The 24,566-nt window shown below is 45.4% G+C and overlaps 1 protein-coding gene across 2 annotated transcripts in view; it reads left to right on the forward strand.

Annotated features, from left to right (window-relative positions):
- The window catches only part of Cmtr1 (Cap methyltransferase 1), a 93,261-nt gene that overhangs the window by 51,015 nt on the left and 17,680 nt on the right, over positions 1 to 24,566 (forward strand). For both annotated transcript variants that reach the window (XM_050181306.3, XM_050181307.3), the window contains 6 exons: positions 1,940 to 2,036; positions 3,134 to 3,266; positions 7,373 to 7,558; positions 13,847 to 13,903; positions 17,329 to 17,386; positions 20,873 to 20,941. In XM_050181306.3, coding sequence (XP_050037263.2) covers positions 1,940 to 2,036; positions 3,134 to 3,266; positions 7,373 to 7,558; positions 13,847 to 13,903; positions 17,329 to 17,386; positions 20,873 to 20,941 — 600 coding nt within the window. The remainder of the gene's footprint in view (positions 1 to 1,939; positions 2,037 to 3,133; positions 3,267 to 7,372; positions 7,559 to 13,846; positions 13,904 to 17,328; positions 17,387 to 20,872; positions 20,942 to 24,566) is intronic.

A 24,566-nucleotide genomic window follows, 5' to 3' on the forward strand; every position in this document is an offset into this window, starting at 1 on the left:
TGATAGTGGTAGTTGTCGATTCACACACAAAGTGAATTGAGGTGGTTCCTGTGTCACAGCACCATTAATGCCTTCAGGACGATATTTAACCGTTTTGGCATACCGCACACGATGGTATCAGGCAATGGGACGTCATTCACAGCATGCGAGTTTGAGCAGTTTATGAAGCGAAATGGAATTGTGCATATTCGGACACCTCCCTATCACACCCAGAGTAATGGCCTAGCCGAGCGAGCCATGCACACTGTCAAAGAAGGCTTGAAGAAGATAGGAGGCGGTTGCCTCATAACATCGTTGGCCCGGGTGTTGTGCGATTATCGTAACGCACCACACCAAGCAGGCCCTTCTCCTTCAGAGATGCTATTAAGTTAACGGTTGCGCACAAGACTGGACATGTTTTTTCCTTCCAGAGCCTGCCCTACCAAAGCAGCGAATAACTCGAGCTGGAACTTTGCACCGTGAGACTATGTCTATGTGCGAAATTACGGAGCTGGCGATAAGTGGTCCCTGGGCACTGTGGAAGCTACTTCCGGTGCTTGCCTCCTTGATGTTAAGACTGGACGGGCTTGTCCGCCGCCACTTGGATCAAAGTTGTAAGCTGAGCATAGATGAAACCCCAGCAGCCATCAACCTGTCGAGGCTTCCTACAACAGTTTCCCCGGTATTAAAGGAACCAAGGGCAGCTGAATGATCCGGGAGAATACCAGAAGCGCAACCACAGGAGCTACGTCGCTCCGCATGATCAAAGAAACCTGTTGTGCGTTTTGGTTACTAAGGGTGAAGAAATGTGGTAACCCATGAACTTGACAAGCAAGCCATTTCCTCTAGTGCGCATGTGTGCAGTCTTTCTAACACACCTTCCCTCTCCCCTTACCTTTTCTTTTATATTTCCGAGCATGAATAAATCTGACGTTCTTCGGCTGGTACGACTGTCTCATTCACTACGGGAGGAGATGTTGCCTCCGCCCTCAACCATTGTAACAGCTTCATAGCCAAGAAAAGTTGTCCGCAAATGTAGAACCTTCGACGAGTCATGTGTAAAAGCCAATGCGCTTGACCTGCTGCTCAAATTTCGAAGATCGCCGACTGCGCTCTCCCCTATCATTGTGCTTTCAGTGTTATTTGCTTTGCTGGGCACAGGTTCACCCAATAAAGAGTTAGTTTTGTGATTCATAGTTCTTGTAGCTGTGTTTTTCACCATCACCACAGTGTGACTATTTTTGGCTTTGATTTTAATGCTTTAGCGTAGGTGTTCTCAGAGCTCTATGGCCCTTCTGGAGGTACACATATACATGTCTGCATAGTAGCAGCTAATGGGCTAATTATCCTAAATCTCGTAACTTCATAGTGGTTGGGCTTGACCATTGCCAATCTGCCTGAAAAATGTTATGCAATTTCTTTCTCATACGAATAGTGTTTCTTATTTATGCCAAAGAAATATTCATTTTTTAGATGTTTGTTTGAATTTGGCACCCTCTGGGTGAATTGGCTATTACAAAAGTTAGCGCAAAATCTCCATTCTTGTCCATTGGTGTAAAATTTCTTTGTGCCCTAAAAATCATCGTGAATAAAAACAGCAATACATTGGCCTTATTTATTATATCCCTATAAAGAACACTAACTTCTCCACTGTCTCTCTTTTGTATTAAAGAATGTTTATTGGCACATTCTCTTTTTCTTTTTTTTGCACGTGCAAAGCAAAAAAGCTTCCAAATTGGGAGAGAGAGTTGGGAAAAACTGTGTTCTGGTTTGTATTTAAACATAAATATTACACTGAACAAGCCAAGTAAAGATATGCAAGCCGAGTCATTTACTAAAGCTCTTTATCGACGCACAATTCAAAATGGCTTAGTGAATCCTCTTTTTCAATTTAATTAAGTTGAGAAAGATTTCAAACACCCCTGTAACAACGTCACCTTTTAATTTTGTTTTGTTGCAGGGCTTCTCAGTCGAGGGCCAGGAAAACATCCAAGAAATATTGTCTAAACAACTTTACCTGTGCCAATTCTACATGGCACTCTCTATCTTGAGAACAGGTGAGCTCTGTTTGTTCATTCAGCTTTTTGTTTTTTACCTTTCGTTTTTGTGAAAAAAAAATGCAGCAGGGCAAGTAAATTTACTTGCAAACATGTCACCGAACTTGGTGCAGTGCGGTAGATGCTGTGGGTCATGTCAGCCGACCAGTAAAGGCAACTAAAGTAGTAATACATATCTCCGATTTCGGTCTCCCATTGCCGTCCATGTGGCACAGACTGAAAGGGAGTTTCACAGAGAATTGGACACAGTGGGAAAGCCCTCCTCCTTTCTCTGAAAAACAATGCCAGTTCTCAATAATGACTGGATGACACAAGCCCTAGCTTTTGCTGCACAGTACATAGTTGGTGATACAGTGTACTTCGGTATACAGTTGAATCTCAATAATTCGAACTCGAAGCCCTAAAATTTGTGAAAATCAAATTTAGTTCGAACTAAAGGCAGCTCATTCGATAGAGGAACTATCTGTAGCGTGGCGTTAGGCGGCACATGCGCACTGAACACGAATGACGAGTTCGGGAAGTTTGGCTTCACCGCGGTGTACTACAGTGAAGCCACACCTCTAGGCGAAATTTTAGCTGCTGTGAAGCCGCATATCAAGGCAAAATTCGAATGTGACCTTCACCCCGACTTTATTGTCAAACTTACAAAAATTTTGTTGCTGGTTACATGCACCAAAATACGGCACTTGCAACAGGGACGGAAGCAGCAGCTAATGCACGGCCACACTGCTGGGTCGAAAGCGCCGCTGTGCGAGCTAGTGCTTTGCTAGGAGTACGGTCGGTGGCACTGCATGTTGCGCATTTGAATCATGAGGCGTTATGACGCATTGAACTAGACATAATCCAGATAGAACCACAGCGTCAGCTTAAATGAACCAGAAGTTCAAATTCAACAGGTTCGCACTAACAGGATTCCACTGTATATAGTCCACTGATTACTATGAAGTAAAAGATTGAAGACTAATGCTTAGAGGCGAAATGTGTAGAGGTATTCTGCTTAACATTAAGAGGAAGAAGCAGAATTGGGGAGATCATGTGGAGCATGTTTTCATCAGTCTGCTTTTTCAAATCGCTCTCTGTTGGCCTTTTTTGTTTAGGAGGTCACTTTGTCTGCAAGCTGTTCGACATCTTCACTGTGTACAGTATCGGTCTAATTTACCTGATGTACCGGGCATTCAGGCACGTCTGCATCTTCAAGCCAAACACGAGTCGACCTGCAAATTCTGAAAGGCAAGTTTAAAACATAGAAAAATGTGCAGCTATTTGCATGGTGAACTTGGTTATGGGTGAAGATATGTTAAAAGGAAAAGTTGGGTGTGCTCGATAGATGTGCAGAGCTACAAGTTGTTTGATTAGTTCAAAAATGGTATTTAACATTTCTAAGCGATGCTGGGGCTACGAGACGCCATTGTGGAGAGCTGCTGATTAAGGGGGGACACGGCTTTCGTGTCGCGAAAAATAACCAAAAAATTTATTTTTTTTAAAAGCACATATTCCGTTTCTATAACTCTTTTCTTTATCTGATTCCAAAATATGAACGCTGAAAACTGCGTAGAAGTGCTCAAAAAAGTTTTTGTAGCAGCCAATGTGACGAGAAAGTTCCGCGGAAATCGCGAAAAAATGGCGTTTTTCAAGCCACAATATCTCCGCAATGGCGCAACCGAGTTCCGTCATTTTGCCCGTGTTAGAAACCGCATTTCTCCATCTTTAAGTTTGCCATGCTAGCCACCTCCTCCATTCAGAAGCAAGCTCACAAAAAGCAAATGATTCAAGGCCATTCCAAGGCCTCCGATTGGCCACGCCCATCACGTGGTCAATTGGAGCTTCACCATTGGTCTCGGTGATGCTCGTCTTCTGCTACTGCACTGCCACGTGCAGGCGGTGCCTCTCGGCATGCGATGTTTGTCTGTATGTGCGGTGTATAGTTTCAGAAGCTTACATTTCATATTGCCCATGACTCGCGCGTCTGACAATCGCCTCGCATTGTTCGCAAGCACGTACAGAGCGTAGTTTCAGCAGTGGACTCCACAAGTGATAAGCGCCTCCTCGCATCTCAGCTTGCCAGGATCGCCAGTACTTGCCAAACGTAGCTGACTTGTGTTGTGATATATGCCTGTCTACATATCGGCTCGCTGTCATTGCATGAGGAGCATAGTTTCGGAAGCTGGGTTGTGTTGTGATACGCTTTTCTGTGCATATCGGCTCGACGCATTCATCAGTACTTGCGGAATTTGGCTGATTTGCGTTGCGATATGCGCCTCTGGACATGTCGGCTCGCCATCAGTGTGTGAGGACCATAGCTTCGGAAGCTGGTTTGTGTTGTGATACGCTACTCTGGGCATATCAGCTCGACGCATTCATTAGTACTTGCAAACGCAGCTGACTTGTGTTGTGATATGCGCCTCTGGACATATTGGCTCGCTGTCAGTGTGTGGGGAGCATAGTTTCGGAAGCCGGTTTGTGTTGTGATACGCTACTCTGGACATATCAGCTCGACGCATTCATCAGTGCTTGCGGGGTGTAGCTGTGGAAGTTTACTGGTGACCATGGGTCGGTTACCGCTAAAGTACAAGACGGCTCATGCTTACAGCACTCATAAGTGAAAATTGCCGACGGTGAAAAAGACTGCTTCAAGATCGCGTGGCAGTACTGTGCAGCATAGCGCAGAAGTCACAGACACGCAGCCGAGGGCTCCACATGTGGGCAGGATGTGTACGCGTGCTGATGATGTCGTTCAGGAGCCACCGCCGAGCACTTCACATGCGGGCGGAATACCTACTTGTGTCGACGATGTTGAGGAGTCGTCCTCTGGCACTTCTTACACGGGCAAAACATCTCATGCGAGCAGCAGTATCACTGTTGAGCTTGTCGTGCCATGTGCCACATCGTCGGAGGCATCCAGCGATCGTGTCTCAGATGTGCCCGATTATCGTCTTGGCACTTTGTACGATGTTGCTACACCGTCTACAAGTACGGGCGGCACCATTCAGGCGCGCCTTGAGCTACGTTTTGTATTGGCCGAAGCATCCCGGGAGGTCGCCGCGAAAGTGCAAGCAAACTAAGTTCAGTGTCGGCGACTGCGCGGAAAATGGAACTGGCAGGTGAAGGCGAGGTGCTTGCCGGTACGGAACAAGCGGAGGATTTTCTCATCGTTCAAATGACTGCTGTGAATGCCCTTCTCAGCAAATCCAAGTGCCAGCAGTGCTCCCAACCGGGACTTTCAGGTCACCTGGGAACAAGACATGGATTAGCAGCGCAAATGATACTGACGTGTGCGTTTTGCAGCGCTGTCGCAAAGGGGTGGTCATCGCCACGAAAGGAACGATGGAAAATTTTTATGTGAATATGAGAGCTGTACCGGCTGTTAAAGTATTGGCGAAGGGGCAACAGCTTTGACCAATTTCTGGTCAATAAGGAATGTGTCCCATAGAGGGTTGCATCATAAAACATCTCAGAAACACCTTAAGGCTGAGTTCAGACCTGCCAGTGGGACAGCTGCTGCCAATATTTTTTCTGATGCTATGGTGGCAGTGTGCAATGTTTACAGGGAGATGGACCCTACCTTTAATAACAACATAACAGTGGTTTATAATGGGACATGGTTAACACGTGGTCATACATCCCACATAGGTATTGGCACTATAATAGAATTTTTCACAGGACTGGTGACTGCGGGACTGCTCCTTGGAATCTTGCACGCTGCGGGGACATCCGACTTCTCACTGCGTTCAACCCGATTTATGATCTTGAGCTTCACGACAAAAGGCAAATTCTGCCGCTTCATCACGGCAACTCTGCGGGAGAAGGCCCACAAGGCGCACACACAATGAACCAGAAAAGCAGCGAGACAACTCGCACTTTCGCCATATTGCACGACGAGAGCACAAGAGCCTCTGATTGGCTGTCTGAGCAAGCGCTGCGGGTGGGCCAGGATCATTTTTTGCAGAGGGGTGTCGACAGCTCACCCGAGGCAGCGCGGTCACGGTAGGGAGAGCGGTTGGATGGAGTTGCGCCACCAGGTTTACTTGCTACCGCGAGGAAAAGCCAACTTCTGGGGGCACTTTTCCGCCCCTTGACGTTTGATATATCGAGAGTCTCTGCTATTTTTGTTCGATGTAAGCGTAATTTTTGCTGTAGTATATACTCATTGTAACTACACCGTGTCCAGAAATGGTTCGATATATAGAATAACTCAATGTAAACGGGTTCGATATAGACGGGTTTGACTGTATTGAAGTTTGTTATATTGAGGTTTAACTGTACTACAATAATCTTTGTGTAGCATTAACATGAACATAACATTGAGGGGACAATTTTTGGGCTGTTGGCATCAGACTTGAGATGCCAAACTTTAGTTCTTCCCCATCATACAGTGACGACTTTGTGTTCAAGGGTTACTTAAAGTGAATGCCCTTTTGTGTACGGTTCCAGATTCGCAATAGCATAAAGCATTTGCAGTGCTGTTGTGGCTGCAGAAGAAAGTTCTAAAAATGTATATATAACGAATTATTGTAGCACGTGCATTTGTTATGGCCTTATGTGAAAGGTCAAAGGTTCATATCAAGCTAGTCAGTTCATACCTAAAGCAATAACCATAGTGTTAAGATGACAGCTGCAAGAAAGATGATGGGACAAATGTCACCTTTATTGTGACCGTCGTGCTAATGCTACAATTATTGCGTGAAGTAATAATTGCCAGAGAGGCAGTGCTTAGACAAATAATCTGTCTTTGAGACATTTTCCACAAAGGCAGCCTTGGTTTTCTTGTTGAAAGCAACGAAAAGCAGCTGCACAATCAGCCGAGGCAATTCCAAATTAGGCTACACGAGCCGAAAGCATCTTGCTTCAAGGATGTGAGCTCTTGATCGACAAACAATCTCAAAAACAGTAGTGATTTGTTGTTTAATGTTCTTTATTTAAGTGATAATGTTTATCAGGATTGGTTTGTCACAAATGTTACCAGTTACTCAGAAATCAAGTCAGATTTGGTGCTAGGTAGGAGGTGTCATCAGGATGGATACCACCATGTTTGTTTATACAAGGCTTAGGGACACCCACGTAATAATTCAAACACCAAGGTTTGCGTTTAGCACATCTGCAGTGGCGAGGTGTTATTCATTAGGGGGACCCTAGGCTCGGGCGTCCCTCTCCTAAAGCTCCCTAATTTCTGCCAAAATATTGCTAATCCTCATATTGCTTTCTATCTCCTAACAGTGCGCATCTTAATTGTGTGTTGTAAAGCTTGTCATACAAAGCTGGAGTTATTCTTGGAGTTGTCCTCTGACTGCTCTCCGACTTGGGACAAGTAAAGAACCGCTAATTTTGGGAATGTGCAGGTACATCGTCTGCAAGTGGCGCCGGCCGGACACCAAGGACATCGAGGACTACATGTACGAGCTGTCCTGTCGCTTCAAGGAGATTTCAAGTGTCATGAGCGAGCTTGACATAGTTGAGGTTGTGCCCCTGGAAGTCATCAACGACGATGCTGTCTTCGCGAAGTACATCCGCGAGTCAAATGACAGGTGGGTGCGTGTGCTAGGCTTCTGGCAGCAATTGGTCAGGGACATGACTTGGTCACAAACGCAACTCGTCATTGAACTACAGTTCTGGTGCACGTCTCGGAATACAATTGAAGCTCGTTATAACGAAGTTGCAGCAAACATGGAAACACAGTCGAATCTCAATAATCGGAGCTAGAAGGGGCCCAAAAATTTGTTCAAATGAAACAGACTTCAAATTAAAAGAAGGACTTGTTTTTTAATTATTCATTCACCATAGCGCGATGCGTAAACAGTGCAAGTCAGGAACTATCGCAGTGCGCAAGTACACAGCGAGCAAGGACCACGAAACTGCCCAAGCCGGCCAACACTTGCTTCAAGATAATGGCAGGAAACGAAACTTCAAGGAGCGGGCTAAGCAGGTACCAGGCTGGTGAGACTGGCGAGGCTGGCGGCACTGGCGCAGAAGTGCACGCACGCAAAGACCGTCGAAGATGAGGGAGTTACGAGGAAGTTGAGAGGGAGGGTGAGAGGTGCGCAGTTGCGAGGATGGGCGGAAGGGAAGTGGATTTGCTTTCCCGCCAGCTTGCTGGATGGCACTAATTACCGTATTTACTCGAATATAACGCACATTTTTTCCAGATAAAATGGGCAAATACATTGCGTGCACTTTAGAATCGAGTACAACCCTAAATCTGCATCACCATATTGCCATCGGCATATCAAAGTGGCCGCCTCGTACGCGCTTCGAGCCTAGCTGCGGTAGCTTCCTCCATGTGCTGCAGGACACGTGCTTAGGCAATGCTTCCTTTGACTTTGGTTAGTGCACCATCTGTCTTTCCGTTTTCTGCGTTTGCTCTATCAGCATGGAAGTGTCGACTGCAAGGACATGCCGAGTTGATCACGATGCCGCAATTAAAAGGAAAGCTATCACGTGTGCAGAGACGAACGGAAATCAGGCCACATCACGGGTGTTCGGAGTTCCCAAAAGTTGCGTGTGGGACTGGTGCAAACAGGATGGGTGTTCCACACCGGCGGCTGCTACGTAAGGCACGGCCGCGTGGCCCCCATCTTGAAAGCGATCTGCGACCGAGACAAGAGTATGCATCTAGGCGCACCGCGCTGTGTTCTCGTCGCTTAGTTCGCGTTGAAGTGAGAGGACACACAAACGTCAATTCCCTGGCTCCTGCTACTGTACCACCTCGCTCCAGCGTTTTGATAAAGACTTTGCGCAGTCATTGAGTGAGACGTGTTCATGTTTGCTTGTGCTCGCATCACACCATGCTTGTTATTTAGCTAGTAAGTGAATGTTTAAAAGTTTATATGGCTGATAAAACTACTATCCTTACTTTTTGTATAGCTGTCTACTAAATTGCTATCGTAATCGATGCTTCGCCTTTCGGGCGAAACTGACATATTTTTATTTATCGCACCTTTAGCGCATTAGGAGTAAATCCTTTTCCTCCAAATGAGAGAAAGTCATATTTATGTATGAAAGAATGAGGTGCGCGGTACTGTAAGATACTTTTTTTTTTTTAGGTCATGGTGAATGGATGCGCGTTACAATCGAGAGCATTTTTCTTTCCTTTTTTTGGTCGCGGAAAACGGGTGCTCGTTAGAATCGAGTAAATACAGTACCTCTGCCACCTACTGTCGGAGTTGCCATGGCTAGTACTGGGCCTCCGCTGCTGCATCCCTCTGTGTGCTCACGTGTTTTTTCCTTCCTCTGCTGGCAGATCGGCACTGTGTTTACCTTCTTCATCCCTGCATTCTTAACGCAAGTCATGTCTTATCGAGATGACGAAATCATTGCCGTTGATAATAATCATGCTGGTTGGCTCCCTTCTGTTGCGGCATCGCCGCATTCAAAAGACAAGGAGTATGAGGCACTGGGTGTCGCCTTCACGTCCTTGTATTCAGGCTCTGTCTTGTCGTACAGAATTGGATATGGCACACTGTCTCCAACAACCTTTCCCTAGGGACATCTCCGTTTAAACGCATCATTGTAAAAAAACAAGTGTGAACTAGTTGACGCAAGCAGATAATAGTACGAAACAAGCGGTCCGGCTAAACCAGATGCGAGTATGAATAGAGCGGTTGGGCAGATCCATGTGCTACCACTTTCCTGCGCTTACCTCACTGTAGGGACCACTCTTATTGGTCTCGTCCGCTCGCGGCTCGCTTGCCACTGCAGCGAGCCACGAAAAACCGACCCATACCGATCACTCTCGCCGTGCGTTTTGCCACTAGTGTGGCTGGGGCATTACGGCGGGGCGCAGACACGGCGAGCTCACCATTTGAGGGAGGGTGAAATTTCTGCCACATTTTTTTTTTCACGTGCAGCGTTGAAGGGTTTCTCCTAAGCCTTTCGTCTGTGGTGGGGTCAGAGCAATGCTGGTTGGAGACGCCACCGTGTGATTTGGTGCACTGCTGAGGCCATTGTCCAGGGTGTCTACCAACCGGGAAAACCGGGAATTCGCCTAGATATTTAATACTCTGGAAATACTCAGGGAAAACTCAGGAAATTTGTGAAATTTGCTGTAATTTTATTTAAAGGGAACGAAAGTCGCAGTAATGCTGGCTCGGGTAACAGAGAGAAACCGTAAGAAATTGTCTTTCACGCCATGTCGTCGGCTGGAGGAGTCAACAGTGCGCACTCAACGACCGACTCTCCGAATGCCCTATAATTCTAATTCGGACGGCTTTGCGGCACCCCCACGTGTCCCATAGCGCCTATATATAAGAAAGTGTGAAATTTCGGATGCAAGAACCCTCCGCCGACCGATTTTCCGGACTTTTTGCCGTGACCGCAGGTCAGAAACGGCATTAATTAAAGCCACCACCGCCGCCATTTTGATTACCTCGCCGCCTCGAACCGGCGCCCTCACATGCAGATCTGCTGGCAGCCGTAGCCACCACCGCAGCAGCGCTAGGCCTTGCTGCTTCAACTTTCTCTACTAAGCTTCTTGCCGTTCTGTGCCGTGTTTTTCATTGGAAGAATTTGCCGCTGTCGGCAATGGCACTGGCTCCACCTTTGTGGTCCTTGCGATTGGCTGCGAAGCTCAGAAGGAACAGTTCGTTGCATAATTCCGGTTCCCGAAAGTCAGCTTCGCCTCGGTACAGCAGTGTTACGCGGTGAAGCACACCCGAAAGTAGGTAAAGTATGACAAGTGTGGGAAGAGGCAATTGTCACGGGTACAGTATGTATTCATTCATTATGCATCAGAATCAGAATCCACTTTATTTCCAACACACTAGTTGGGGGCCCCCAGGCAAAAAGCTGTTGCAGACAGCTTGACGGGACCTGGGGGCCTACAGAGAGCAACAGGCAGTGGATTTTCACAAATTCTAACAATTGTAAATACATACAGACATTATGAAGAAGAAACGAACGTGTTTGATACAGACGCAGCATACATGGTGGACACTATCACAGAATGCATCAACAGTGCAAGAAATGTAGCGGCCAGGAGAAAAGAGAAAAAGTTCATTGCTTCTCAGGTAATCACGCACCTCCGATTTAAACGTGCCGAGTAGGGCATTGAAATTAATGTGAGCTTTTAAGAGGTTGTATAGTGTTTGTATGCAGTAATCCAGTCTAGATCTACCGTAATTTGTACGTGTATGCGGCACTGGTATTAGCCTGTTACATGCGTGCACCCACCATCTCCTGTCACAGTACAAGCACCGATATGCTTACTAAGTGTACTGTCAGGCATCCAGAGCATTTTTGGATGTGCCTGCAGCGAGCTTAGCCCTTAAGGGTTACGACTGCCTGATTTTTTTTTATGTTCCTGCGGCCCCTAGGGACCACGAGGATGCCTCAAATAGTGTGTGGGGCGAATGCGCACGGAGCGCAAGGACGAGAACAGAAAGGATCTACGCATTGATGGATGAAGGGGAAAGGAAGCGTGCTGCCCCTTCTTTGCAAGAGCTTGAGCTCGAAAAAACAGTGTTGGCTGATGCCGAGATGCAGGTGTTCCTAATACAAACCAAATTAAACTATTTAAAGTATTGACGAGATTCGACTGTACCTTCATTACATTTGTCACAAGAATCTATTTCTTGCATGCAGATGTTAACCAGCCGCATTTTAGATTTACTTCTCTTTATGCAATAATTTGTTATATCCATTTTCGTTATATTGAGATAAAACTGTACCAGTACCTAACATGCACTTCTTTAAACTGAGTCTGCATGCTCTTCAGATCCAAAGGACAGCTCAAATACATTAATTTCTGATGTGATAAGCCTATTTTCCTTTTTAATACCACAATTAGCATCTGAAGGCACTATCTACATGGAGAAAATAAGTGTCTCTTCATGTTTACTGTTGTGAGAAGTGCTTTATTTTCCCTTACCCTTGAAGGACAGCAAAAATATTTAAGAAAATGGGCTTGCAAAGAATACCCATTTCTTTTTTTGCTTGAAAATGATCTGTTTGTATGAAGACCACGCAAAAATTTTGTTTCAGGAAGACAGTTTATCAGAAAAAAAAAAAACATTTTGTGCTGTAATGAAAGTTGGCTAAACTACACACAGGCGGATTTCACTGCTCATTTTTGCTTCTCTTATTTTTACGTTTCGACACATTGCACTGTATTGCAAAATACTTCTTACTCGAAGAAGTTCAGTTCTCCAAATCAACACACATTCTTTTCTTTTCAACATGACTCTATGAGTCATATGTTATCATGTTATCATATCGATGAGTCATGTTTATTATCCCATGGAGGATGCCATTTTGAAATAAATGGCCGGTTACGCGACAAGGAAGCAAAAAAGTCTATATTCACAACTTCACCCTTCAACAGGCACCTTGCACCATATAGCATTGAACAAGCACAGAACAACGGAGTAGCTCAACTCATCTTGAGGGCCTGCATGCCGTTGCAGGATTCTTACCCTTGGTATGTTTGTACCCACAGACAGTTGCATGGAGATTGCACATGCGATCGTGCGCACGGTCTGAACTGACAGCAGCACGTGTAAAGTAGAGTTTGGTTTCTCAGGCGATCAGTCGTGGCAACTACTGTGCACGCCTACCAAGCCTATATGTGTGCACACTGGTAGGAATGGCTGAGGCTCACAAGTGCTCATAAAGCCTAATAGTTCCAAACTAAATTTGCAGAACACTGCTTAAACTGACAGCAGTCAAGGTCGCATGCATGGCATATGCACATCACAACGACGCACATCGTAATGGGTGCACAGAAACTGAAGCTGCGTTCAGTGCAGAGCACATCGCTGATAAGCAGCAGCTGAGCACAAAGCTTCTCCATTGCCTAGGCAACCACCGAGCGCCAGCATAGCGCTGCCGCTGCTTTTTTTTCCGGTCATTCGTTCACTCGCTCCTCGTCTCGTGCTCCTCCTCCTCCTCTGCATCGCCCTCGTTGCTCTCCTCTTCCATCGGCTGGCACACCTCATTGAGAAGCATGCTTGCTACTGTGCTTGTTCGCGGGATTTTTCTGTGGAAGCCACATTATAATTGGTATTTCGTCTCGCACAGCTGCAATGTAAGCAGTATGCATATACATGGAGTTCTCTGGGAGGGTAAACAGGAGTCAGAAAATGCCGTCTTGTAGCCAGTTGCGCACTATAAATGGTAAATGGTTTAAGCTGTAGCATGCCCCCCACATTTGCGATCAGAAAAAAACGAGGCATGCAGAATTTGTCTTTGCAGAAGGGAATTTTTTCTTTAAATGAGCTTTCATTATGAAAGCAGCATGCCGTCATCGCCATTACCGCTTCATTGCCCACAGATAAGAAGCACGCAGGGGCAACATTCTCGAGCGATCACTACAGACACTGCTATCACTTTGGTGAGATTTTGTGACTCTGCATTGGACTTGTCGAAGTATATGACCGATAGCGTTCCTGGCACTGTCTGCAGACAACGAGCTTGGCACGGTGCCAGAAATGCTGTCGGCCTTATACGCTGACCATCTAGTGCCGAGTCGTGCACAATTTCACGAAAGGGGTAGTACCTCCGAAAGCGATTGTGAATACCGCTCCAGAATGTAGTTGAACACAAAATGTGCCCACAGCAAGCTTCATGAAAACCAGTGCAAAAACAGTCTCTGTCGCCATCTGATGATGGTGATGACGCTACGTCTGACACCTTTGATGATAGGCTGTTGCCAACACTGAGAACACAGTTTTGGTTTCATGCCTGGTTGTAATGTGTAGGCAATTTTTGGATTCATTTTTCTCTGAAGAAAGGGTGTGTGTTAGGTTCAGATGAATACATTAACTCTCTCTCGTTCTGTGTTCTTGTCTTATTCTCTTGCAATTCCCTTCTTGCACATCTAGGCTAGGGCGTGCCCAAGTCACACATCTCATGAAGATCAGGGCCTTTGCACAGAACAGGTGAGTTCTCTTCTTGTGGTGTCACAAGTAGTTCAAGTATACGTAATTGCATTACCTGCTCATCCTTCCAAAAAGTAGACAGTTGCTAGGAAAGATGAGAAGAATGCACTTTACGTGACATGTCTAACATAACTGGCAGCACTGCTATGTCAAATGTTTACTTGTTGAAAAAAAGAAAAGAAAAAAGGAAACTTGTTGCAGCTTCATTGGGCCATATTGAAAGATTATTCCTCGGCAATAAGGAAGGACAGGGGTCTGCAGTAATGAAGAAGACAAAAACACTTGACATGGTGCACCAGCTCAGTAGTGCCTCTTTTTCGTTGCAGTTAACGTAAATATATGACGTAAGTAAATGACGTAAATATATGGCACCATGAACAACTACAAAATGGTCAATGCCGTATATTCACGGTGAAGTCTGTACATTTAAAAAGCATGCTTCCTGGCATGTGCTGCTGCTCTGCGGGAACACACGAAATTTTTTTTTTTTGTACCTCCTTTTCTTGATTATCGTTGCATGGTTTCTTTAGAGCTAGTTTGTTTGCTCCGGTGCGTCTACGTATTACTGCTCGCGCATTGTCGTTCGGGCGGGCGGGCGGTGGTTAGTTTGGGTTTTGTTCTGCGGACGGTTTCGGCTTCTTGCACTCGCAAAACTGATGGCTATCTCGTTACTAAAGGGCGACTGCCTGTTACTCGCTTTTTTATTGCTCACGGCGGTGCACATATGAAGGTTGCCACCGTGCATGCATTTCCTTTCTTTCTTTCTTTCTTTCTTCTTTCTTTCTTTCTTTCTTTCTTCTTTCTTTCTTTCTTTCTTTCTAATTCTTTTTTTGGGAGACTTGCGAAAACTAATCGCTTCTGATTCGTGATAAGGTGAAGGTTAGCAGAAGTTTGTCACACGTTTTGCTTTTCTGACGGGCACACAACCACATGGTTTTCTTGAGTGCGCTCACCTACGCACTTTAATTATGCTACGGACGTAAATATTAGTGTAAGAGCAGGAACATTTGAGACTTCTGAAGTATTCTCGTATGCACATTTTCTAAGCCTTGAACTATGTGTATAACAATGCATCAAATTTTTTCATTCTTATAAGTTTATTTCCTTTTTTATTGTTGTTATCCATGAATACCGTATTTACTCGCGTAATGAACCCACTCGCGTAATGAACCCACCCCCCACTTTTGTCGTCGAAAATTGAATTTTTTTTTTTTTTTACGTTGCGTAAATAACGCGCACCCGCCCGCAGGGTCGGTGTTCAGCATGTTCGCGTTATCTCTGCTTATAGCGCCATGCATGCGCGGCGGCGGCAGAACGAAGTAAAGACAACGCACTTGGACAGCGTCGGTCGCCATTTCGCCAGTCCTATTTTGTTGCTGTTTAAGTGCTTCGCTACGACCTTTGCATTATTTCGTGCGTGCTGTGCATTTTCTGCGCGTTGTGCGATGGGGCGTTACGCTAGCTACACGGCCGGTTTTAAGCTCAAAGTCGTGGAGCATGCTTTGGAGCATGGCAATCGCACGGCTGGACGGCATTTTAGTGTAGACCCCGTGCGTGTGCGCTACTGGAGGAATCAACAAGAGGAACTCAGAGCGACGAAGAAAGATCGCCGGGCCTTTCGCGGGCCGAAGCAGGGCAAGTTTCCTCGCGTCGAGGAAGAAGTTCTGAGCTATGTGAAGAGGCTCCGCAACGAAGGATGTGCCGTATCCCACGAGCTGATACAGAATCACGCGCGGGCCACTGCAAGAAGTCACGGCATTGCCGCGAGTGAATTTAAGGCGAGCAGTGGTTGGACGACTCGTTTCATGCGCCGGAACGTGTTGTGCCTCAGAAGGCGTACTATGTTATGCCAGCGGCTGCCGGCAGACTGTGGGGACAAAGTGCGTGATTTCCACCGCTTTGTCATTCGGATCCGTGAGGACAAAAAGTTCCTGCTGTCGCAAATCGGGAACGCGGACCAGACGCCTATAAACTTTGACATGCCAAGAAAAAGCACTGTCGATATGAAAGGTGCGAAAAGTGTGCAGGTTAAGACGACGGGCGCCGAGAAGCAGCGGTGCACCGTGATGTTAGCTGTAACAGCGGACGGCAGGAAGCTGCCGCCGTTCGTCGTCTTCAAAAGAAAGACTCTGCCAAAGGGAACTCTTCCTGCCGGTATCCACATTCGCGCCCAGGAGAAAGGGTGGATGTCGGCCGAGCTGGTGTCCGACTGGCTGAAAACAGTCTGGGGACGGCGGCCCGGGGCTCTTCTCCTGCCATCGCTGCTTGTTATGGACAGCTTCCGCGGCCATCTAAAAAAAAATGTCCGCTGCCGAATGAGCGAGTTACGCACGGACCTCGCTATCATCCCAGGTGGCTTGACATCAGTGCTGCAGCCCCTTGATGTTTCCATTAATAAGCCCTTTAAGGACAACGTGCGCCGGCTCTATACAGAGTGGATGGCCGCGGGAAACCACGACCTGACTCCCGCAGGTAAGATTAGAAGGCCCACCATCGACATGCTCTGTCGATGGATTCTAGAAGCATGGAGTGTGATTCCCAGCGAGATGGTCGTCCGCAGCTTCAAAAAGACTGGCATCTCCAACAGCCTCGACGGCAGTGAAGACGACGCGCTGTGGGAAGACGACGACGCCGACGAAGTCGCAAGCGATATGAGTGGAAGCGTGGATTCAGATAGCGAGCCCGAGTGAGACAGACCATAAGCAGCCAGCAGCATGAAAATAAAAATGAATTTTTAATTCACATTCATCGCGTACGTGTTTTTACTATAAAGGTAAGGTTGGGATTGCGATTTTCCTATCTTCATTGTGACATGAAATTTCGACCTAAAAAATATCTAAATTTTTTTTCCCCGCGTAATGAACCCTCCCCCCAAATTTATGTCAACTTATCTGGAAAAAAGGTGGGTTCATTACGCGAGTAAATACGGTAAACAGTGCATATATACCAACGCAACATATTTTTTTCTCACATTACGGTCACCCTAAAAATATTATGGTAAATTTTTTTCTAAATAGGTCCCTCAGAAGAATTTGAATCTGCAATAAAAAAAATCGACCCTGGGCAGTTGCATATGGCGAAAAAAATCGCCCCTGAAAGGGTTAATATATGCCAAACAAAAGGATCAAAAGCACTGGCTCCTGAGAGTTGTACTAGCTATCGCTCTTGGGGCTGTGAACTTTTCATCAAACTGCTTGTAATGTGTTCTCTCTTTTGTGGTTTTGTTCTTCCTCTGGCTGTGTGCAGCATAGAATTTGTAAGGCATTTGTTGTCACTGTCGCATTGCTGCAATTGTCACCGACACATTTTGACGTGCTTTGTAGTGTTCCTGTCACAGCTTGTTGAACGCACAAACTTAGTGGCATCTTCGGTGTTGTAACCCCCATCATGTCTAACGATTGTGCTTTTCTTTTTGCCTTGTGCAGTGAGTTGTATGATGGGAGGCAGAGCAACCTTCGGAAAGAATGTTTGAAACTCTGGAAGGTGCGTGCTTTCTCGTGCTTGTTCATCTGTTTCGTCTTATAGGTTATATGGCTTGTGTGCTAGGTTTGGGAAGTAAGTGGGTGCTGAAGCACTTTTTAAGGGCTGTAAGAAAATGTTCCCAATCTGTAAACAATCTGTAGCTTTTGTTTAACATGCGTGCCGCACATTGACCAAGTGCAAGCAACAGGAAATTTTGGGGTCTCACGTAACAGATCACTAGCTCTCCCCCGTGGCACCTGAAGCCCCTGCTCTTTTTGGCCTTAGGCACCGTCAATGACGACATTTCACGAAGCACAGTGGCTTACAGGTGCCAGCCATTCTGCACGGACATACCACACTTTTTGAGATATGGCAAATGGGGAAGCAGCAGTTGGTAACACATCCCTCAAGTCTTTCGCAGCTCCTTTGTCCATCTCAACCACATTTTTTAATGGTTGAGATGGACAATTTGTTGCACTTCAATGTACAACAAAGTCATTTTGCTTCGTGACCCCTCTTCAGGAATATTTAAAATATCGTAATCGTTTAAGTAAATAAATTCAGCACGCTAAAGAAACAAAGTAATATGTTTTCAGAGGGCTAAAAAAACACGATTGTAGCTTGGGGAAAGCTCAACTCAGTGCTCGGTAGGAGGAATAATACTATGCATGAAATTATTGTTAATGGCCAAGCAGTTCAAAGTGCCGAACTAGCCGATATGTTCAGCGAGTACCTTGTAAACCTGTCTTTTTCTCTGACTCCAGGAAACACTTTAGGGTATTTGAAAGGCAACTATGCTGATACGGTGTACTTGAATCGTGTTTCATAGGCTGAGATTTGCCTGCTAATTGTGCAGCTTAATAGGCAGTTGTTGTTGTGATGTTTTTGGAATTCAGGTATGCCCCGTTAAATTTGTTGCAGATGTAATTGCCAAGATGTAATTGTTGATGTAATCAACCTTTGCACTTCCGATTCCATATTCCCTGTTAAACTTGAGAAGGAAAAAGTTTGTGTCTTGTATAAACAGAAGGACAGAAATGATTTAGCGAATTGTAGACCAGTTTTAATCCTGTCTATGTTTTCCACAATTTTCGAAAAGGCTCTTTATTCTTGATTCATCTCTTTTTCCGATAAGCACAACATAGTGGCAGAATTTCAATTTGGCTTTTGTAAGAACTATTCCACACAACTGGCACTCCTTAATCAAAAAGAATTTATACTGTAGAAGATTGAAGAGAGGAAGTGTATATTAGGTATATTTATAGACCTTACAAAGGCATTTAATTCCCCTAATAGAAATCTGCTTGTACAAAATTTAGAATTCTACGGCATTCATATGCAGCTTGTCGAATCCTCTAATATCACCTTAGTCACAGCCAGCAATATATTTCTACTGATAACACCACATCTTCAATTAAAAGGCACTTCGTCTGGAGTGCTGCAATGTAGTATCTTAGGTCCATACTGTTTCAATACAGTTAAACCTCGATACAATGCACTTCAGTATAACGAAATTTTTGATATAATGAAGTATTTAACTTTTCATAACCTCTTGTCCATAGAACACGATGCATTTAGAACCTCTATATAACGAAGTGTGTTTGTATGCCATTTCATTATATTGAAATTTCACTCCCACCGTAAAGGAATGCCAAGACAATAAATGGAAACTTTCACGGACACAGCTGGTCAGATGATTTAATTACAAGCGGCTGTTTGCAGTGCACCTCTCAAGTCGCGCGCGGCGTGGGAAGAGCGACCGCCGAATGGGAGCTGCATCATGTTCTGTATAAAGTCCAAGTGCGATAAGATCCTATCGCACCCTGCTCACTGTGTGCTGTAGGTGTGAGTGAAAGTGTGCGAGGGTGAGAGAAGAAAGATGGCGACTTGACGAGTGCCGCCTTCCCGCGCAAGCAAAGGGAAAGAGGGGAAGGGGAGCTCGCTCGCGGTAACGCGATCAAGCATGCGGGACGGGGCAGGGGGGGTGGGGTTTAATTGGCGCGCATCTCGGCCGTAGCTGCGCATGGCTGTAAGCACAGCTGATCACATACGCAGCCGCACACCCTGTTTTAAAGGTAATCTGCGTGGTGGGACCAAAATTCAATGGCACCAAAATTGATGGTGCCATCATTGATGGTCGAACCCATGACTATTGGTAGGAGTCGAACCTACGGCCTTTGGTGGGAGAAAACAAGCAATAGGATGTAACCATGCATTCAAGTGAGAGTGTCAAGTAATTAAATTAATGCCTCATGAGCGTTGAGGCTTTTAACATATTTTAATACGCCATTCAGTTGAAACAACTTCAAAATTTTGGTTCACCCATTGTGTTTTCAATGCATTTCGAGGCTGCTTGATTTAAGCAGTGCTATCAGTAAATTTAAGCTTTCTGGCTTCTCAATCAAGAGCAGTACATCAAAAAACAGCCGATGTAGGGATATTAATTAGGTGTGCAAGCTGTACAGGGATGCATGGTTAGTGATGTTCGCATGATCTGTGAGCTTCTGTTACTGATAACACAATAATTTGATGGTATATTGGCTGAGGAGGGAAGATAATCGATAAGGGTTATGGACTGGATTCCAAGGGAAGGGAAGTGTAGCAGGAGGCGGCAGAAAGTTGCTTAGGCGGATGAGATTAAGAAGTTTGCAGGGACAACATGGCCACAATTAGTACATGACCGGGGTAGTTGGAGAAGTATGAGAGGGGCCTTTGCCCTGCAGTGGGCGTAACCAGGCTGATGATGATGATGATGATGATGATATTGGCTGATTGTGAAGTCGTGAATTATGTGACAGCATTTGGGTAACTGGGACATGGCCAGTGCATAAAAACCGCGGTTCTCAGAAAATGCGCCTAGAATGCTTCTTGTGGAAACATAGGTGCATGTTCACATCTCTCCTTTTGAATATACAGGGTGTTTCACTTAACTTTGGCCAAACATTAAAAATATGCAACTGCTACGTAGCTCTACAGAACCTAGGTAATGTTGTTTGCCGTCGCTTGGAGATAGCTAATTTTTGCATTACGCCTAATTAGATAATTAGTCTTACTTAAGTGTGAATACACACAAAATGCCTCGAGCGGCCAGTCGCGCAGCACTTTGGCATGTATTCGTGGGCTTCTTTCACGCTCGGAAAAACACTTATCTAGCACGTATTGAGCAACAGAAAGCTGTATCTGGAGTTTATCACGTTGCTCTACAATTTTCTTGTTTACACTTTTCATCTAATTATAATAATTGAGAAGTTGATTAATTAAGACTAATTATATAATTGGGCATAATGCAAAAAATAATCGGAGTATCTCCAAACGACAGCAAGCAACGTTACCTTGGTTCAGTCCAGCTATGTGGCATTTGCATATTTTTAAGGTTTGGCCCAAGTTAAGTGAAACACCCTGTACATTACTTGTATGTATGCAGCAAGAAGTGCACCGCTATCTGAAAATTTAAATTGGATGCCATCCTGAAATTCCTTGTGATGATTTCATTTGTTATCCATGCAGGTTCCAGACCTAGCGCGGCTAGACCCCAAGCGGCCACCCCCTGAAGCAAAGCTCAAAGAACTGACCAAGGTTGGATTTTTTTTGCCTGCATAACAATATAGATGAGTTGCAAAGTGTAACGTAATGAAGATATGACGATGCTGCAGCAGTAGATCCCAGATATGTCAAACTCTGATATGTAAAATTATTTTCTATATCGAGCTGTTGTAAAATCCTCTTGAAAATCTCTTGCAAAAGTATAGTGATGTGCTGTGCATACGTCAAACTCTGCAAACTATGTACAAAGTTCTGAGTTCAGCCAGACAGTGATGTGCAAATTGTTTTCATCTGCCTGCGAATGTGTACTGCAACTTAGACTGCATGAAATAATGTGAACCGTAATGCAAGTAGCTTATGTTATGCTAGCAATTATTGTTGCTGCTTTACGCTTCAGTCAGAACTGCCAATTTTTCATCCTCCAAGAGATCAGTAGAAGATCAGTACAAGAAGTAATCTTAATCTCCACTGCCAAATGGACTAGTATAGTCACTTACCGATAATTCAGGCATGCTGTAGTTTTCGGACAGCTTCGCAGCACGACCACTGGTGTCAGAGACCTAATGTATAAAGATGACCGAAAATTCATGCACCTTACCATGAACCCTTCGATAACTGCACAATCGCCAGCTAATTTAGCCACATAGTCGGACAGAAAGAGCTAAATTTTTGTTTGATGTGTCATCAGCATTGTCACCAGGGTCTCCTCAAAACTGAAACAAGTAGATCCTAGTAAATCCAGTAGTTGCTGACCATGCGCTAAACACAGGACAAGCCAAGCCAAGATGTCGAGTTGTAAAGGCCGCATTGTTCGTCATATGGTCTAGGATTTGTTCCTTTACGTGTTAAATAGTGACACAGATCCAGGCGACTTCTTTGATTTTTGTCGCTCAGGATCATCAAACAGCTTGAAGTGGTGCCAATTCCATTTTCAGTGTCTGAGCCAACAAAGACGGTGATTAAGTGAGGGGAGTGCCAGACAATCACTGTTGTGAAGAAACCCAAAGTTATTTAGCTATCAGAGCACAGTCGACCTCCGTTTCAAGTTTCCAAGGGATATAGATTTGGCGTACACGTTGCCTTAAAGGGACACTAAAGGTTAATATTAAGTCAACGTGGATTGTTGAAATACCATCCCAGAAACCTCGAAACGCTTGTTTCATGCGAAGAAGAGACTTACTTTAAGAGAAAATGCGTTCTGAAGCGTCCGTGTACCTCTAGCGCAATTCAAATCACCCGCCCTCCGATCGAGGAGTATTGACGTCATGGTCTCACAGTGTCGTTGCGCCGTCGGTGAGTAAAACGGCTCCCGCAGACGGCGCTACGGATTTTCTGCACAAAACGCAAACGCGCGGCCAGAAACAGAGCCAAGACAGAGCCGACAGCAGCGCGAAAGCGGAACTATGGTGGCTAGCGGAAGGGAAAGCGCACAACGATAAGCTGGTTCTTTATTTTATGACGCCAACTTCGACGCTGGTTGCAATGGATGACCCTGACAACGACACATTAGCTCGCGATGCTGGGCTCGAGTTCAGCGATTTAAGCACTGATGAACGTGATGTGCTGTTGAGGGATCGCGCTGCCGGCGTCGTTGCGTACTACCGTATTTACTCGCATAATGATCGCACTTTTTTGTCAGAAAAATTGATGCAAATTCAGGGGTGCGATCATTACGCGAGTTAAATTTCCCGCGAGAAAAAAATTTTTTTTTTTCGTCCCGCGTTTGCTGCGGAATGCGGGTGCGGGACACCAAAACAAAAATGGCGGCCGGCGGAGCAAGCCGAGCGCGCCGAACGCGATCTTTTTTTTTTCTTCTCGTGAGTACATTACGTGCATTGAAACAGTTTCTTCCGTATCAGTGATGAATAATATCGTTAATATCGGCAAGTTTGCGGCAATAACGTAGCCATGTCCACTTTGAGGGGACAGAAACAGAGATGGGCATGCTTAGCTGCCAGTGACATAGAAACACATGGCCGGCGTGCTGCGGAAACTGCGGCATCTGTCTTCACTATTATCCTAACACGGCACGTTTCCGCTAAGGGTAGGCGAATATCTTAGCTGTGTTAAAAGTGTCGGCGTATGAATAGGGTACACTTTTAACGTATCAGTGTAAACGTGGCTACTATCATTGCCGCGCGCGATTTGTTGCGTGCTCACGAGTGCAGATGAAAAAAATCGAAAGGCGCCTTTTTTGTTTTTGTTGACCACAACCATTATAAAGCCTACCCATAATAAAGGCAAGTTTGGTTGTACGTCTTTTTGCCATGGAAGTGCGGAAAGTGATGAAAGTAATGAAATGAGGCATCTACTTAAGCATGTTTGGTGCGTGCAGACGAGTCGTTCGCGTAGCATTCGACAGATGGTAAGCGCGATCATTATTAGCTAGACTTGGCACACGACATATCGCTGCGGCAAGTTCAGGGTGCGATCATTACACGGGAAATAAAAAAAATCGAATTTTGATGACAAAATTTAGGGGTGCGATCATTACGCGAGTGCGATCATTATGCGAGTAAATACGGTACTACGACGACGGCCTGCTTTGAAAGGCACTTCACGCGACTTCAGTAAGTCGGCGTTGAACTCGTAATCCTCTGGACGAAAGTGCAGCGAGCACATTACGTGATTTTTCGGCTCTTTGCCAGCGCGTTGTGGCAGAGGTACGGCACTTCAACCATTTCGAACGGTGAGGTTCACTCGTTGGCACACAGTGATAAGTAACGTTGGATTCGCCGCTGCAACTGCCCTTGGCCTAGTTCCACGGACCGTTCGCGCATCCCACGACAACACATGGACGTGGCATTCTTGCTGCTTGTTCCAAATGCAAGTTTCGCGAGCCAGCAGGACCACCGCAGCACGACGCGATAAAGAAACAACTGAAACTCCAAAGCGCGCGCGGCGCGAAGTCGAGCGCGCACAGTCGAGCGAAAATGAAACCTTTCGATCACTCATCCTACTCAAGGGTAACGTCAAAATGTTATTTTTTTCTTAGAACCGAATAGAAGTAGACAAGTAGCATTTTCTTCCGTCTTATAATCTAATGAAGTGATCTTTTTAATACGAGTAGTTGAGTACTAGTGACATAAATTATGGTGAGGAGTGCTTTCGTCATCGGGCTAGTACCGGAATGCGGCTGGGGGTCTCAAATCGTGTCGTGCATTTACCTCAATTTCTCGGTTACTAAAGCTCTGTTCGCGATTGCATTGACGCCTTAGACGTTCTAGAGCATTGCTTTATCACTTTAACTTGACTTTCTGGTAACCTTTAGTGTCCCTTTAACTTTCATCACTTTGTAGGCATGGTGAGACTATGGTCGAAAAACAGGTTGACCAGGTCACAGGCAAGCGTACACATAGTCGCATAGCAATCCGTTGACAAGTTTGTTTTTTGGCCACTTGGGGAATGAAGCCACCTATCTTCTGGTGACTCCAGTGTTTTGTACTTTTGATTACTTGGACATTTAGGCTGTCCTCATTACGTCCACTTTACCATGTAGCAACTGTATCTGAGTCATTCTAAATGTTGCAATTAAAAACACTCCCTGGCAATAGCAAACAACATTAGGGGTATAAGAGGACTGAACACATCAACCAGATGCAAAAACACGTTCGCCACCAGTGAAACTTTGTATCATTAAGGGTATTATTTGGTGCTC

The sequence above is a fragment of the Dermacentor andersoni genome, chromosome 7, assembly GCF_023375885.2.
Source record: "Dermacentor andersoni chromosome 7, qqDerAnde1_hic_scaffold, whole genome shotgun sequence".
NCBI classification, from domain to species: Eukaryota; Metazoa; Arthropoda; class Arachnida; order Ixodida; family Ixodidae; genus Dermacentor; species Dermacentor andersoni.